The 14,005-nt window shown below is 54.0% G+C and overlaps 1 protein-coding gene across 5 annotated transcripts in view; it reads left to right on the top strand.

Moving 5' to 3' along the window:
* Window positions 1–12,482, top strand: part of IQGAP3 (IQ motif containing GTPase activating protein 3) — a 39,421-nt gene extending 26,939 nt beyond the window's left edge. For all 5 annotated transcript variants that reach the window (XM_086393342.1, XM_086393340.1, XM_086393341.1 and 2 more), the window contains 16 exons: window positions 282–490; window positions 1,224–1,376; window positions 1,670–1,833; window positions 2,167–2,391; window positions 3,241–3,381; window positions 4,817–4,901; window positions 5,326–5,558; window positions 5,922–6,054; window positions 6,156–6,258; window positions 6,832–6,958; window positions 8,199–8,286; window positions 9,049–9,261; window positions 9,707–9,873; window positions 10,166–10,267; window positions 10,678–10,786; window positions 11,455–12,482. In XM_086393342.1, the coding sequence (XP_086249468.1) occupies window positions 282–490; window positions 1,224–1,376; window positions 1,670–1,833; window positions 2,167–2,391; window positions 3,241–3,381; window positions 4,817–4,901; window positions 5,326–5,558; window positions 5,922–6,054; window positions 6,156–6,258; window positions 6,832–6,958; window positions 8,199–8,286; window positions 9,049–9,261; window positions 9,707–9,873; window positions 10,166–10,267; window positions 10,678–10,786; window positions 11,455–11,568 (2,366 nt within the window). In that variant the 3' untranslated portion in view covers window positions 11,569–12,482. The remainder of the gene's footprint in view (window positions 1–281; window positions 491–1,223; window positions 1,377–1,669; window positions 1,834–2,166; window positions 2,392–3,240; window positions 3,382–4,816; window positions 4,902–5,325; window positions 5,559–5,921; window positions 6,055–6,155; window positions 6,259–6,831; window positions 6,959–8,198; window positions 8,287–9,048; window positions 9,262–9,706; window positions 9,874–10,165; window positions 10,268–10,677; window positions 10,787–11,454) is intronic.
* The last annotated feature ends 1,523 nt before the right edge of the window (window positions 12,483–14,005 follow it).

Below are 14,005 nucleotides of genomic sequence, written 5' to 3'. Positions count from 1 at the left end.
GATGACACTGAGATAGGCCCAGGTTAGGGGGAACACAGGCAGAGGAAAGCAGCTTTTGTGTCATCCCTGGTTATAAGACAAGGAGTTCAGAGACAGGACTGGCTGGGAGGCTGCCCACTGCCCTCCAGCTGCAGGCAGAACCATTAGAAAAGAACTGGAGTTGGGTACCTGCTGGCTTCAAGCAGCATGGACACTGAGGGTGGGGTTACTGGGGAAGAGGGCGGCGAGGAGGTGTCTGGTGAGGACATGTCTAATCCTGGTACCTCATCTCTTCCTGCCAGTCCACACACCCCACCCCCCACTCAGTGTGGTACGCAGATTTGTCCACCTCTTGAATCAAAGCCAGGAGGACTTCTTGGCTGAGGCAGAGCTGCTGAAGCTCCAGGAGGAGGTGGTCAGGAAGATCCGGTCCAATCAGCAGCTGGAACAGGACCTCAATCTCATGGATATTAAGATTGGCCTGCTGGTGAAGAATCGAATTACCCTGCAGGTGAGGGGCCCACCCGAAATCTAGCTAGTGGCCTCTGGAGAGGTGATGCTGGCCATTCTCTGGTTGCTAATCAGATATTTTCTAAATATCTAGATTTTATCATCTGGTTTAGTTCCTTGTTCCAGCGGTCCTCTGCCCTTCTAGTCATTTGTTGGGGGCACATGATATAATGGAAAGAGCACTGGACATAAAACTGTAATGCCCGGCTCTGCTGACTCCTAGTGATGGAGGATTAACTCCTAGTGCTGGAGGTTAAACAACCAACTGGAGGCTGGTTGTTTAACCTCTCAGTCTGTTTCCTCATTAGTAAAGTGGGAATAATGAGAGTGCTCACCAGGGCAGATGTGAAAATAGATATGAGAGCTCCTTAACCTGTCAGTTACCATACATATATGCTGTGATGAGGCAGAAGTGATGCAGCAGTATCTCCACCTCAACTCTGTACAACAGGCTAATGAGAAGTCAGAGCAGAAATGGACAGACCTGGCGCCTCAGTCCCGCAACCCAGCTCTCTTTGGAGACTCACCTGGTGAGAGCAGAGGTGCCAGGTGGAGTCTCAGGACAGCAGGAGGCCCTTCCTCATCCTAGAACCGTTTGTCTCCCCCTGGCTCATGGCTTGAATACCTTGCACAGCAGAAAGCCCAGGCTCTTCAAAGCACTGACTCTAGACCATATGTTCTGTGCTCTGTGCTGGCCTGGATGGGTTGTATCACCTGCTCCCCCGTCCCGGCAGGAAGTGGTCTCCCACTGCAAGAAGCTGACCAAGAAGAATAAGGAACAGCTGTCGGATATGATGGTTCTGGATAAGCAGAAGGGATTAAAGTCGCTGAGCAAAGAGAAACGGCAGAAGCTAGAAGCTTACCAACACCTCTTCTACCTGCTCCAGGTGAGCAGAGGGCTTTGGGAGGAGACATCTCTATTCTCTCCTGAGGGCCTGGGACCTGAGGCCTTCATGTCTAAGCCCTCACCTGCGTACCAGGAGTCCTTTCCTGCCATCCTAACATCTTGTACCCAGGGAAAGAGACTGCCTCCTTTCATTTGTCTGGAATGTTCCTAGGACCCTTGAGAAAGTGTAGCAGTGCTCTCTATTCCTAGTTCCAGTCAGCAAAGCCTTTCTTTATCTGATCACTAGTCCTTGAGGTACATTATCAGCCATTCCTATCTCCCCATTGCTTTCAGACTCAACCCAGCTACCTGGCCAAGCTGATCTTTCAGATGCCTCAGAACAAAACCACCAAATTCATGGAGTCAGTGATTTTCAGTCTGTACAACTATGCCTCCAACAGCCGAGAGGCCTATCTCTTGCTCCAGCTGTTCAAGGCAGCACTCCAGGAGGAGATCAAGTAGGTTTTCCAGAAGCAAAAAGAATGGGAAGAGAAGGGGTTAAGAAATGCCACTGTTGGCTCCTTCACAAGGTGACAATTTATTGAGGTTTGAAGGTAGAAATGGACTCAGAAGACCTCTTTTTTCTGCCTCCCAGGGAGGCAGGGCATCTCTTGGGACAGCCTGGGGGGAGGACATGTGCTGACATGTTAACATCACAGCTGAGACAGACCTAACAGGACTGTCCTTAAGAGGAGGGATGCCAGCACAGGCTTTAAAGAAAATCTCAAAAGGAAAAGCAGCTCTTCTATACCAAGGCAGGAGACCAGCTTCAATAACCTCCTAATCCACAGGTCAAAGGTGGAGAAGCCCCAGGATATGGTGACAGGCAACCCGACTGTGGTGAGGCTGGTGGTGAGATTCTATCGGAACGGACGGGGGCAGAGTGCCCTCCGGGAGATCCTGGGCAAGGTGATCCAGGACGTGCTGGAGGACAAGATGCTCAGTGTCCACACAGACCCTGTCCACCTCTACAAGAGCTGGATCAACCAGACTGAGGCCCAGACAGGGCAGCGCAGGTGGGCAGATGGGCAGAGGGAGAGCTCTCTTTGATCAGCTTGGTCTTGGGCCTCACTGGGGAAGCTTGAGTGCGCTTTGAAGGTGGCATATAAATGAGCTTGCTGATTTATGTAAATATGACACCAGCCCTATAGGATGAAATAAGGTAGCCTTTTAGACCCCCTCTGGTAATTAACATGGAACTGATGTAAATGACACCGGACCTGGTGCGCTTAACATAGAGTGAGCCCAGATGAATATGCAAATGTGTATAATTGCTGTGTCAGTGCTTGCAAATGATTTGTCAGATATACTGGGAGTTGGGATCGGACTCCTTATCGATAGGCATATAGCTGAATATTCAGATTTATAGATGAATAGGCAAATGAGGTAGTGGAAGAAATACATTGGCCTTCTAGATTGGAGGCATTAACTGAGGTGCATAGGTACTAGGGAGATGGAGCCACAGAGGAGAGTAGGCAGTGCTAGTGGCTTCTCTGGATGGCGCACAGGCATCCAGGTGGGGGGACGGCAAGGCCCTGGCCCAGCCTTCAGCATCCCCACAACTACCAGAGACTTGCAGGGCAGGCCTGGTCTCCTCTGGTTCCCGCTGGGATCTTTCCACAGACCCCAGGCCCTCTATTTCCTCCTACACTCTTCTACCTCCCCATAGGTGCTTCATCTCTTCTTCCACCCACATCACTCTAGTCCTCTCTGAGTCCTTTCTCTTATTCTGGCCTAAACCCTGGGCTGCCCTCAGCATGTATGTATGAGATCTTGTAGTGAGATAAGTTTAAGGGGTGGAGCCTCAGGGAGGGGAGGCCTTGGGAGGGGTTTCTGGCTGATAGTTTGTCTCTCTCTGCCCACAGCCACCTCCCCTATGATGTCACCCCAGAGCAGGCTTTGAGCCACCCTGAAGTCCAAAGACGACTGGACATCTCCCTCCGCAACCTCCTCACCGTGACTGATAAGTTTCTTGCAGCCATCATGTCATCTGTGGACCAAATTCCGTATGTGCAACAGCCTAGGCATGGATCTCCGGAGGGCTCGGGCATGGTGGGGAGAGCAGAGCAGTCCTGAAGGGTGGCAGGCAGGAAGGGAAACTGGGCTGGGGGTGCTCACAGGCTTCCAGGAGGTGGGTGGAGAAGGTGTGAAGCCCCTGCTAGAGACTTGTGCGGGATTATAGCACACACGGATCTAGTGGGCAGTCAAGACATCCCTGGGCCAGAGAAAGTTACCTCAAGTGATTATGGGGACATATGATTGTCTGAATGTAAGTGGTGGAAAATATAAAATTCTTCAGTCTATAAAGTCAAAAATAAGAAAACTTCACACCAGTAAAGCACATTATAAAAGTCTTTTCCTTTCTTAAAATTTAGTCAATAATTATTTTCTGAAAAGCAAATGATTGAAAATATTGACAAGGTGGGTCTCCTCTAGATCTTCACTCATCCAACCAGCCTTCCTGGTGCTCAGTGGTGCCCGGGGCAAGGTGGGGATGCGGGAGAGGAGAGCCCACAGAGCTCATGTCCCTGCTCCCCAGACCTGGAAGACTGGATTAAGGATTTACAGTTAGGATTCAGAAAAGATTGTCCTAGGACTGATAAAGGAAAGCACACAGTGAGCTGTGAACTTCTCTCCCTGGTACCCCAGGAGGAGGCAATAGCTTTTTAAAGTATTTAATTAAATTTTTAGGTGGCACATCCATAATAGGAATAATAATAATAAGGTCCCAGGGATCAAACCCAGGTCTCCCACCTTGCAGGCAGATTCTTTACCATCTGAGCCACCAGGGAGGCCGTTTGAATTGCACTCTACCATTACTTTCACAAAAATAATTTTACTTGATCCTCACAGAAGCCCTAGGAGATAGAGAGGGCAAGAATGAGCAGTCCCATTTTCCAGACCAGGAAACAAACTTGTAAGGGGAGTGCAATAGCCTGAGCTGACATCTCTGGTTAGTGGTGGATTCAGGACCAGATGCTTCTACTCCAGTTCATTGTCCTCCTGGGCCTGCCTCTAGCCCAGACCAGGCCCGCACAGATGCTCTGTGATAACAGAGCCTCCCGGGCTGTCCTGGGATGGGGTTCTGGCTGTAGGTGTCAGACACCGAACATACAGGCTCAAGGTGCTTCTGTGGGGAAGGCAGGATGGACACTGGGATCTGGGGTGTCCCCAGGAGAGACTAAAGGGGGCCAAAGAAGAGGCTCTGGAGACAGGCTGGAGGCTCCAGGAGAGCTGGCTGGGCCCTGGTCCTGGGTGCTGACACAAGGGCATGAGGGAGGGACAAGGCCCAGAGATGTTTGGAGGAAGCCGCAGGGAGCTGGCTATGGGAAGTGGAGGGTCAGTTCTGGTGTGGCTATGCCCAGGGAAGGAGAGGCGGGCACTCAGGCCCTCGCGCTGGGATGGGGGCAGGGCCATAGTGCACCTATTGCCTGGCCCCAGGTACGGGATACGATACGTGGCCAAGGTCCTGAAGACAACTCTGGCAGAGAAGTTCCCCGATGCCACAGAGAGCGAGATCCATAAGGCAAGTGTCGCCCATCCCCACCCTGAGAGCTCTGCTTTGCCCTGATGGTGGCTGTGAACCCCCAGAATGAGACCAAAGCACCAAAAAAAAAACACCTATGCTATAAAAAGCCAAGAAGGCGAATATTCTCCACCCCGTCAGTCAAGCCTGGCTCACCAGCAGGGCTCAGGTGGCAGGTGGGAAGGCATCCAGGACAGCAGTTCCCAGTATACAACCCTGGGCTTGTCAGGGAGGGTTCTAGTTCCAGCTATGGCTAACGTTTGCTGCGTGACCTGAGCAAGTTGCTGCTCTGCTCTGGGTCTGTTTTCTATACAAGGATGGGATTGACCCAGGGGCTCCTTCCAACTAGCTGAGCTGAGAGAACGGGGCTGGGGCTGTGGAGGTGGGCCACAGGCGCTTCTACGATAGTCTCCTCTGCCCGCAGGTGGTGGGGAACCTCCTATACTACCGCTTCCTGAACCCGGCTGTGGTGGCCCCCGACGCCTTCGACATCGTGGCCATGGCAGCAGGTGGCGCGCTGGCGGCCCCCCAGCGCCACGCCCTGGGGGCTGTGGCTCAGGTCCTGCAGCACGCTGCGGCCGGCAAGGCCTTCCCCAGGGAGAGCCAGCACCTGCGCGTCTTGAATGACTATCTGGAAGAGACGCACCTCAAGTTCAGGTCTTGGCCCCAGCTTCCTGTTCCTCTCTGTTTCCTTTTTCTCCTCCTCTTCCCATCTTCTTTTCACAGACCACTTCCTTTCACGCACAACTTACTTTCTCAAATCCGTGAGGGAGGGAGGCGGGGAGGATCGTTAGTGGGCTGGAGGATAGATTGTTGGAGGGACTCCCAGTGAAGAGGAGAGAGGGCTATAGAGGGAAGCTGGTTTGAGGGGGCCACTGGCAGAGGTGAGGCAGTGGACGGGGGCACAGAGGCAGAGTTGGCTGAGCAGTCACCGGCAAGGCGGGAGAAAGGCTGATGGACACAGAACGTGAGGGGCGTGCCGGACCACCCCACCCTCACATGCTTTCCCTCTGGAGCTAGGAGGTTCATCTGCCGAGCCTGCCAGGTGCTGGAGCCAGAGGAGCGTTTTGCAATGGATGAGTACTCAGACATGGTGGCTGTGGCCAAGCCCATGGTGTACATCACCATGGGGGAGCTCGTCAACACGCACAGGGTGAGGGCCTGTGCAAGCTTGGGGCAATGGGTGGGTGGGCTGGCCCTGGAAGGAAGGCGTGGCTCAAACTCTGTGTCTCCTTTACTCCCCCCATCCTGCAGCTGTTGCTGGAACACCAGGACTGGATCGCCCCTGATCACCGAGACCCCCTGCATGAGCTCCTGGAGGACCTTGGGGAGCTGCCCACTGTCCCTGACCTCATCGGTGCGTGCCCTCCTTGACACTGGGGCGGGCGGTGGGGCCTGCAGGAGGGGCGGGTCGGCAGGTGAGCAGGGCCTTGGAACGTGCCCTCTCGAGTTTTTGTTCAGTCTGGGACATGTGCCAGGAGGCTGGCTACACACTCCCTCTTTCCCTCTGGTCCTGAGATGGACACAGACTGATGGAACCCTGTACCATCATATAAATGTGATGTTAAATCACATGAGATAGGACAGAGGGATAATGGCCTGTTTTGGGTCCCAAAATGCATCTCTGTTGAGGGTAGATTTCAAGAGCTGTGAAATGGAAGGAAGTTGGCTTCCAGAGGCAGAAGGGCAGGGCAGGGCGGGGGACAGATAGAAGAAAGCCAGGAAGAGCTCCTGGCCTAGAGAGGCACAGCCGCAAAGACACGAGGGTTAGCTATGCGGGTGACAGCCCTTCTGTTGGTGCTCAGGGCCTGAGGGTACAGGGTGGTCAGAGGGACAGAGTGGGAAGAGGCAGAGGGGCACGTGGAGCAGCATGTTCACCATGGCCCCATCTGTGCGTGTGCTAATCTCTCTCCTTCCTCACCTGCCTCAGGGGAGAATGTAGCTATGGATGGGAACGTGGATCTGAGCAAGCTAGAAGTGTCCCTGACTCTCACCAACAAGTTTGAAGGACTGGAGACAGATGCTGATGACACCAACAGCCAGAGCCTGCTCCTGAGGTGGGAGCACAGCCTTGGCCCCCTAGGACTCCCCGGGCCAGCAAGCTGGCTGCTCTGGAGTGGCCATCCCGCCTTCCTCCCAGACTCTCTTACCCTCCAGAAGTTCTCCCCCAAGCCTAACTGGCCTTCCCCTTCCTGCGGCCTCAGCTGTTTTCCTTCTGGCGGCCTCAGCTTTTGGCTCCGCGTTGTGGCCGAAGGCAAAGGACTAGTTGGGACATTGGCAGCATGGTTATTTGCGTGTTGTTGTGCTGTCTACCAAGTGCTTGCTTTTTTTATTGTTTGTTTATTTATCTGGCTGTGCCAGATCTTAGCTGCACCATGCGAAATCTCCGAGGCATGTGGGATCTTTAGCTGTGGCGTGCGAGATCTAGTTCCCCGACCAGGGATTGAACCTGGTCCCCCTGCATTGGGAGCACAAAGTCTTAGCCACTGCACCATCAGGGAAGTCCCCCAAATGCTTTCTTACACTTCATTTAATGTAAGGGACAACCAATGAGGTAGATGATGGTTTCCCTGCCTTCCAGTGGAGGAAAGAAACTCAAGCTAAGTGACTTGCCTGAAGTCCCACAGCCAGGAGGTGAAGGAACTCGTGTTCTAATCAATCCCCTGGCCTTGTGAACCGTGGTCAGGAGATGGGTGTGGACCTCTTCATCCCCAAGTCTACAAATGTGATGCAGGACCCCCAGCAGGCCTGGGCTGGTCATCTAGGCAAGAGAGGAGCCAGGTCACCACTTTGACTCCCCTGCCAACAAGACGGCCTCTCCACTCATCCATTCACTGAATAAACCAATGAGCTGGGTGTTCAGCTCTGTCTTGCCACGGAAGGCCTCACAGCGGGGCCAGGCTAGAGGCCAACACATGTCAGAGGACACCGAGAGGGAGGCAGGTGTCGGGTGCTTGAGAGCTCAGAGGGGCCCCTGGATGGGAAAGCGTTTCACAGAGGAGGAACTGCATCCTTCAGCCAAAGGACCCAAAAGAAGGCCATTTGTGGGAGGCACTGTAGGCAGAGGACACAGAGGCATAAGAGAGTACAGTGTGTTCAGACGTGGTGGTTCGGTGTCACAGGCCATCGGTCCCCCTGGGTCTTCCTCCTTGTTACGTCCTCTCTTTCCTTACCTCCAGCCATGCCGGGCAGCCATCATGCAGGGCAGGGCTACTTACTGGCAGCTCCCTCGCCAGCCCCAGTCCAGACCCTCCCCCGTCCTTCACCTCTTCCCCCATCGCTCCCCTCCTTCTGCAGCACCAAGCAGATGCTAGCTGACATCATGCAGTTCCACTCGGGAGACTCCCTCCAGGATATCCTATCCGTTTCAGCTTCCAGGGAGGAGGTGAGTGGCATCCTGGCTGCCAGGTCCTGTCTCGTCCACCCCACTCCAGCATAGCTGGCTCCTTTCCTGGGGCCCTGCCCACAGTTGGCTCCAAGCAGACACCTTGCTCACCAGTCATGTGAGCTCTGGAGGGCTGAGGCCTCTGCCCTTAACCCCAAGAGACCCTCAGGCTGCAGAGTCCTACGACTGCAGCTCCTCCCTACTCCCCACTGAAACAAGAGTGAGCCCTGCAGGAAAACCGGTCCTGCTGCAGCCCTGCTGTCAGTGGGAGGAGGGGTCGGGGGTGCAGAGAGGCAGACTGGGCAGACTCCCTTGAAGAGCACCAAGGAGCTGGCGCTCAGCATAGGGAATGGGCCGCTTGAGGGCCTGAAGGCAGGAGAAGGTGGTTAAGGGTGGGAGGCCAGGGGCAAGCTGGACCAGCTGGATCACAGGCTCAGCCAGGGTCTTCCCAGAGCACAGGTGGGGACAGCCAGTATAGGCCTGACCCAAAACATGAGACAGAAGGAGGGAGATGCCCCCAGGTCCCCTGGAGCCATCACAAATCTCCACTATTGGGGAGTCGCAGCCAGTGTCCACCGGACTTTTTATGCCGTCCTTCTGCTGGGTCTCCTGGGCCACTCGTCCTCTGTCCTGGCCCACGGGGCCCTTCAGTGTCTATGAAGTTGTACACTGTGATGTTCTTCACCACCCCTAGGGTGGGGACCCATGGATGGGGCAGCATGTCAGCACCCGCTAGACCCCTCTAGCCTCTCTGCCCCCCAGGAAGCAGCCCACAAGCGGCTGATGTGCCGACGCCAGGCCTGTGAAGCCCAGACCCCGGAGCCGCTGCGACGACACCGCTCACTGACGGCCCACTCCCTCCTGCCGCTGGCAGAGAAACAGCGGCGTGTCCTGCGGAACCTGCGCCGACTCGAGGGCCTGGGGTTGGTCAGTGCCAGGGATGGCTACCAGGGGCTGGTGGATGAACTGGCCAAGGTAATGGTCTGGAGGGAGGGAGAGATTGTATGTGTGTGTAAACATGTTCATAGTGTTGACACTTCAAGGGCAGGCCTCTCCCTGGGAAGTGCCCACCCAAGATTGTCACCAGCCAGGGGAAGGCCAAGCGACCTCCAAGGGCCCTTTTGAAGGAAAGGTCTCAAAATTAGTCAGGGAAGGGAGTATTCTTAAAATGCTCTTTTACTAAAAAGCAAGCTTTGATCCTGTTACTGCTCAGTAGGAGGGAGGCCCTGAAACATCCTTTGAGGGTTTGGGGTGGGGTCCTTGAGGTTGTTTGCCTCCTAGAGAAACTGCCTTGAAGTCTTCCTCTTCCGGCTTGTCCTGAAGATCCTCACAGTAAGTTGTTCTTGGGCCTGAGTCAGGCCCTGAGGCTCTCCTGCCAGGAAGGGTCGACTCACCCCTGCCTTGGTCCCCCCACCCCCAGGACGTCCGCAACCAGCGCAAGCGCCAGCAACGGAGGAAAGCAGAGCTGCTGAAGCTCCAGGCCACGCTCCAGGGCCTGAGCACCAAGACCACCTTTTATGAGGAGCAGGGCGACTACTACAGTCAGTACATCCGGGCCTGCCTGGACCACCTGGCCCCCAGCTCCAAGTAGGTGCTCCCTTCCTGCAGTCTGAAGGTGACCGGTGACCTCTCCTCTCACCCATGTTGACCTTTGCCCCACTGTTTACCAGCTTTGGAACAGACATCTTCCCCCAGCACAGCGTGGTCCCTTCCCGACACTGTCTTCGAGTCTCCCTCATAAAGTCTTGGGCTCTAGTGTCTTCCACCAGTGAGAAGTCTTCCTCAGGCTCTAATTTCCTTCTACCAGCCACCGAGAGAATTAGTGTCTTTGGTGTTGAAGAGTTTGTTAAATGAACTGTCTGGGCCTTTTCTTCATCAGGAGTTCTGGGAAAGGGAAGAAGCAGGTATCTCTCCACTACACGGCTGCCCAGCTCCTGGAGAAGGGTGTCTTGGTGGAAATTGAAGATCTTCCCACCTCTCAGTATGTGTCTTTGGAGGGCAGAATGTCAGGCCCTAACCTGGGAGGCGGATGGGGGAACTCTGGGCTGGGCACAGGCTGGGAGGGAAGAAGCGTGGTCCCTGCCCTGAAGGAGCTGTTACGACGGGGAAGACAGGCAGCTCCAGACAGAGAGCGAAGGGCAGTGGGCGTGGCCTGGCACAGTTCTAGACACCCCAAGGCACAGGATGCTGGGAAAGCATCCTGGAAGAGAAAACAGCCAGAGCAAAGGGCTGAGGTGTGCTGAGCAGAAGTAGAATCAGAAGGAGGAAAAGAGAGAGGGGGCGCAACACAAGGGAAGCCTGGCTCTGGGTGGCGCACGGCGCTGCCTGGGTTGAGCAGCCCTGCGTGGAAGAGTCAGGTGTGGCCCCTGTTTTGAATCCTATTCTTGATAGTTTCAGAAATGTGATCTTTGACATCACCCCTGGAGAGGAGGCGGGAAGGTTTGAAGTAAACGCCAAGTTCCTGGGTGTGGACATGGAACGGTTTCAGCTCCACTACCAGGTGAGGGGACACTCCCATGAGCCCTCCAGATACCCGGCGGGCTTTAGGTGCTAGCCTGAAGACGGAAGGCTGGCCTGGCTTCCCTGGGCCTTGGACGGTATCAGCTTTGTTCCCTATCCAGTCTACATTGTCTGTTCCTGAAGACAAGAGTGATGGTCTGTGTAGTCCAAGCCTCCCCCGTGCCCTGACACAGACCTCACAGCCAAGCAACAGGAGAGTGGAGTGGGCTGGCGGTGTCAGAGCAGATTAATACTTGACGCCCTATCCCATGTCAGGGGCTTTACACATTACCTCATTTAATCCTCTCCAAAGCTCTCCAGCATTATCCCTGTTTTATAGGCTCTGAGGCTAAAAGGTTAAGAAGCTGGCCTAAGTCATAGGCCAGTGTTCAGGAAAGCAGTGATTTTAAATCCAAATCTTGCCGCTCTGCTACTTTGCCTTTTAAATGATTTCAAGCCCTGGCTCTGCTTGAGCTGACATTTGGTCAGGTCACTGCACCTGTCTCTTGGTCGTGGTTTCCTCATCCGTGAAGGGGGTTTCCACGCCCGCTTCGGCGGCCAGTGCCACTGGATGACCGTGGATGGCTCCAAGATGTTAGTGTTTTGTAGACTCTGTGGGCCACGGTGAGCCCCTCCAACTCTCCTCCCTGCCCCTTCCCTCCCTCCTAGGACCTCCTGCAGCTCCAGTACGAGGGTGTGGCTGTCATGAAACTCTTCAACAAGGCCAAGGTCAACGTCAACCTTCTCATTTTCCTTCTCAACAAGAAATTCTTGCGGAAGTGACTGAGGCAGGCGGTGCTCCCCAAGCCCTTCTTACCTCACTGGATGCTTTTCTGAACACTAACGCACTGCTCCACTTTCCTGCAGACACCCAGAACTCAGGCCCAGGCAAGGCTCAAGGAGTCTCGCCCTTTCCCCAGCTGGGAGGAGTCTGGCTCCCTGGCCCACAGGCAGGGTCTCTAATTGGCTTCAGTCTGGCCATGTGGCTTATAAGCCACAGAATCCCATGATTTTCTAGCCTGATGGGAAGGAATGAACTCAGGACCTGCCCTGCGAAGGCTACTGCTCTAGTGTCTGCTGCTGCCCTCCCTGTACGACAAACACTGTCCCAGCGGCCTGATTCCTGCTGCCTCCCTTCTCTCTGCAGGCCCAAGCCAGGGCTGGCTCCCTGTCCCACCCCACTTCAGCAGCAGCTTATGTTCTGTCCTGCTGAGGCCCAGGCCACTCTGCTGCAGCGACGCCTCCCACCCTCCCACCCCTGACCCTCACCCCCGGGTGGACAGCGCTTGTTAATGCCCACTCGGCCTTGTGACACACGGTGGCCTGGGCCAGATGACCCTCCATTAACCTCAAATCTCACTCTCTTGTTTACAGTCTGTTTTACATGTGGGTCACCAGGGTATTTATTCTCTCCTGTGCAACCTTAATCATGGTTTTTATTCTTTCTTCCTGAGCTCAGAGAAAGAGTTCCCATTTCCCTATTCAAACTAATACTCATGCCAATCTTTTATACCTTGTATATAAAGTCACCTTGGGTCCCTCGTGTTTAAAATCTCATTATTTCAGCCTCATACGGTACAAAAAGCAGTCTTTCCCTTTTCTCTCTCACCCAACAGGATTCTTGCATCTGAGAGCTAACTTCCTGTCCTTGTGGCCCCTCTGATTTCACTTTAATATAAACAGCTGTTACCTCCGCATCTGTTGTTAACGCCTTATTTCATCTCCTGCAGAGCAGGCCCCTGAGCTCTGGGATAAATCCGCCCTGGTGAGCGGGGGAGTCTTTCCTGCAGCGCCCCCCTCACCTTTCTGCAGGCGTCTGCTGTGGACCCTGCCTACCTGAGCTCATTGGTTCTTAATGAGATGTGGTGTTTATTCCTCTCTTCCCTCCCCCAGGGGACAGAAAGGAGGAAGAAATGCTTAGATTTCGATTCCATTTTTATTGGCCACTCTGAAGACTAAAGCCAAGAGGAGGGGAAACCAGTCCAGGCTCTACTCCACTCGTTTTGCACACATTTGCAGCAGGTTCTTTGCCTGAGCCACAGCTTCTTGGTATCGTGGGCTCTACACTCTGACCCAAATCCCCTGTCCAGGAGGAAAGCCCCCACTCTTTTCCCCCTGGGTTTCAGGAAGTTGGGAGAAGGGGACAGTCTAGATGGACACCTATCCTGCCCTCGGAACTCCCGGGCAGCTCCTGCTGGGCAGGCACACACGGGTCTGCGCAGTGAAGCCTGTCTCCCTGCACCCCTTTCCATTCTGTCGCTCAGGATCTGTCTTGCTGTCACATTCAGTATCAGTCACACCCTCCCCCCGTCGCTTAACATGCCACAGCAAAGACTTCAAGTACCGCCTCGCTCTGGGTGACGGTGACATGTACCAGTGGATCCAAGTTTCCACACATGATCGGTCATCATTAAAAGACTTAGATTCACCAAATGATTCCAACACTATCCCACTGTGATGCTCCCCCACAATCATAGGATCTCCGCCACATACACCAGGTATAGAAAAGTCCCAATAGCTACTGTGCTTGTGGGATATTTACACACACGCAGTACTCACAACAACTACAAAGGGAAGCAGTCACCATTTTCATTCAATAGATGATGAAACTGCAGTTCAAAGGGTCAGATAACTGCACAAAGCTCCACCGCTATAAGGGGAAGAAAATCTTTAAACTCAGGTCCGTCTGCTCGGATTTATATTCCCCTGTTCTTTTCTCTTCTCTGAAACATTGCCGCTTCCATCACCCCACACTCTCATGCCACTCTTGTCTTTCAAGCCCACCCCACTCCACCCTGGTGTTGGTCCCTGAGGCGCTTCAAGGTCCTCTTTTCCTAACTATTGGTGCCCAGTCTGAGATACAGGCACTTAGTTCCAATGGGTGGGACTAGATACCAGTACAACCTCTTCAGTGGACAATTTTGCAACATCAGAAATAACAAGAGCAGGGACCTCTCTGGTGGTCCAGTGGCTAAGCCTCTGTGCTCCCAGTGCAGGAGGCCTGGGTTTGATCCCTAGTCAGAGAATTAGATCCTGCATGCTGCAATTAAGACCTGGTGCAGCCAAATAAATAAATATTTTAAATAGATGCATATTTAAGTGCAGGGTACCAGGACGATTCAATGGGGAAAGAGTAGTCTTTTCAACAAATGGTGCCGGGACGCTGGATATCCACATTCAAAAGAATGAAGTTGGACCTGTACCTCACACCATAAACAAA

This window comes from Bos grunniens, chromosome 3 (assembly GCF_055505025.1).
Source record: "Bos grunniens cultivar Pamir isolate PY7600 chromosome 3, Bosgru_T2T1.0, whole genome shotgun sequence".
Classification (NCBI taxonomy): Eukaryota; Metazoa; Chordata; class Mammalia; order Artiodactyla; family Bovidae; genus Bos; species Bos grunniens.
The sequence above is the reverse complement of the archived record's forward strand: the minus strand, read 5'-3'. Positions and strand labels throughout refer to the sequence as shown.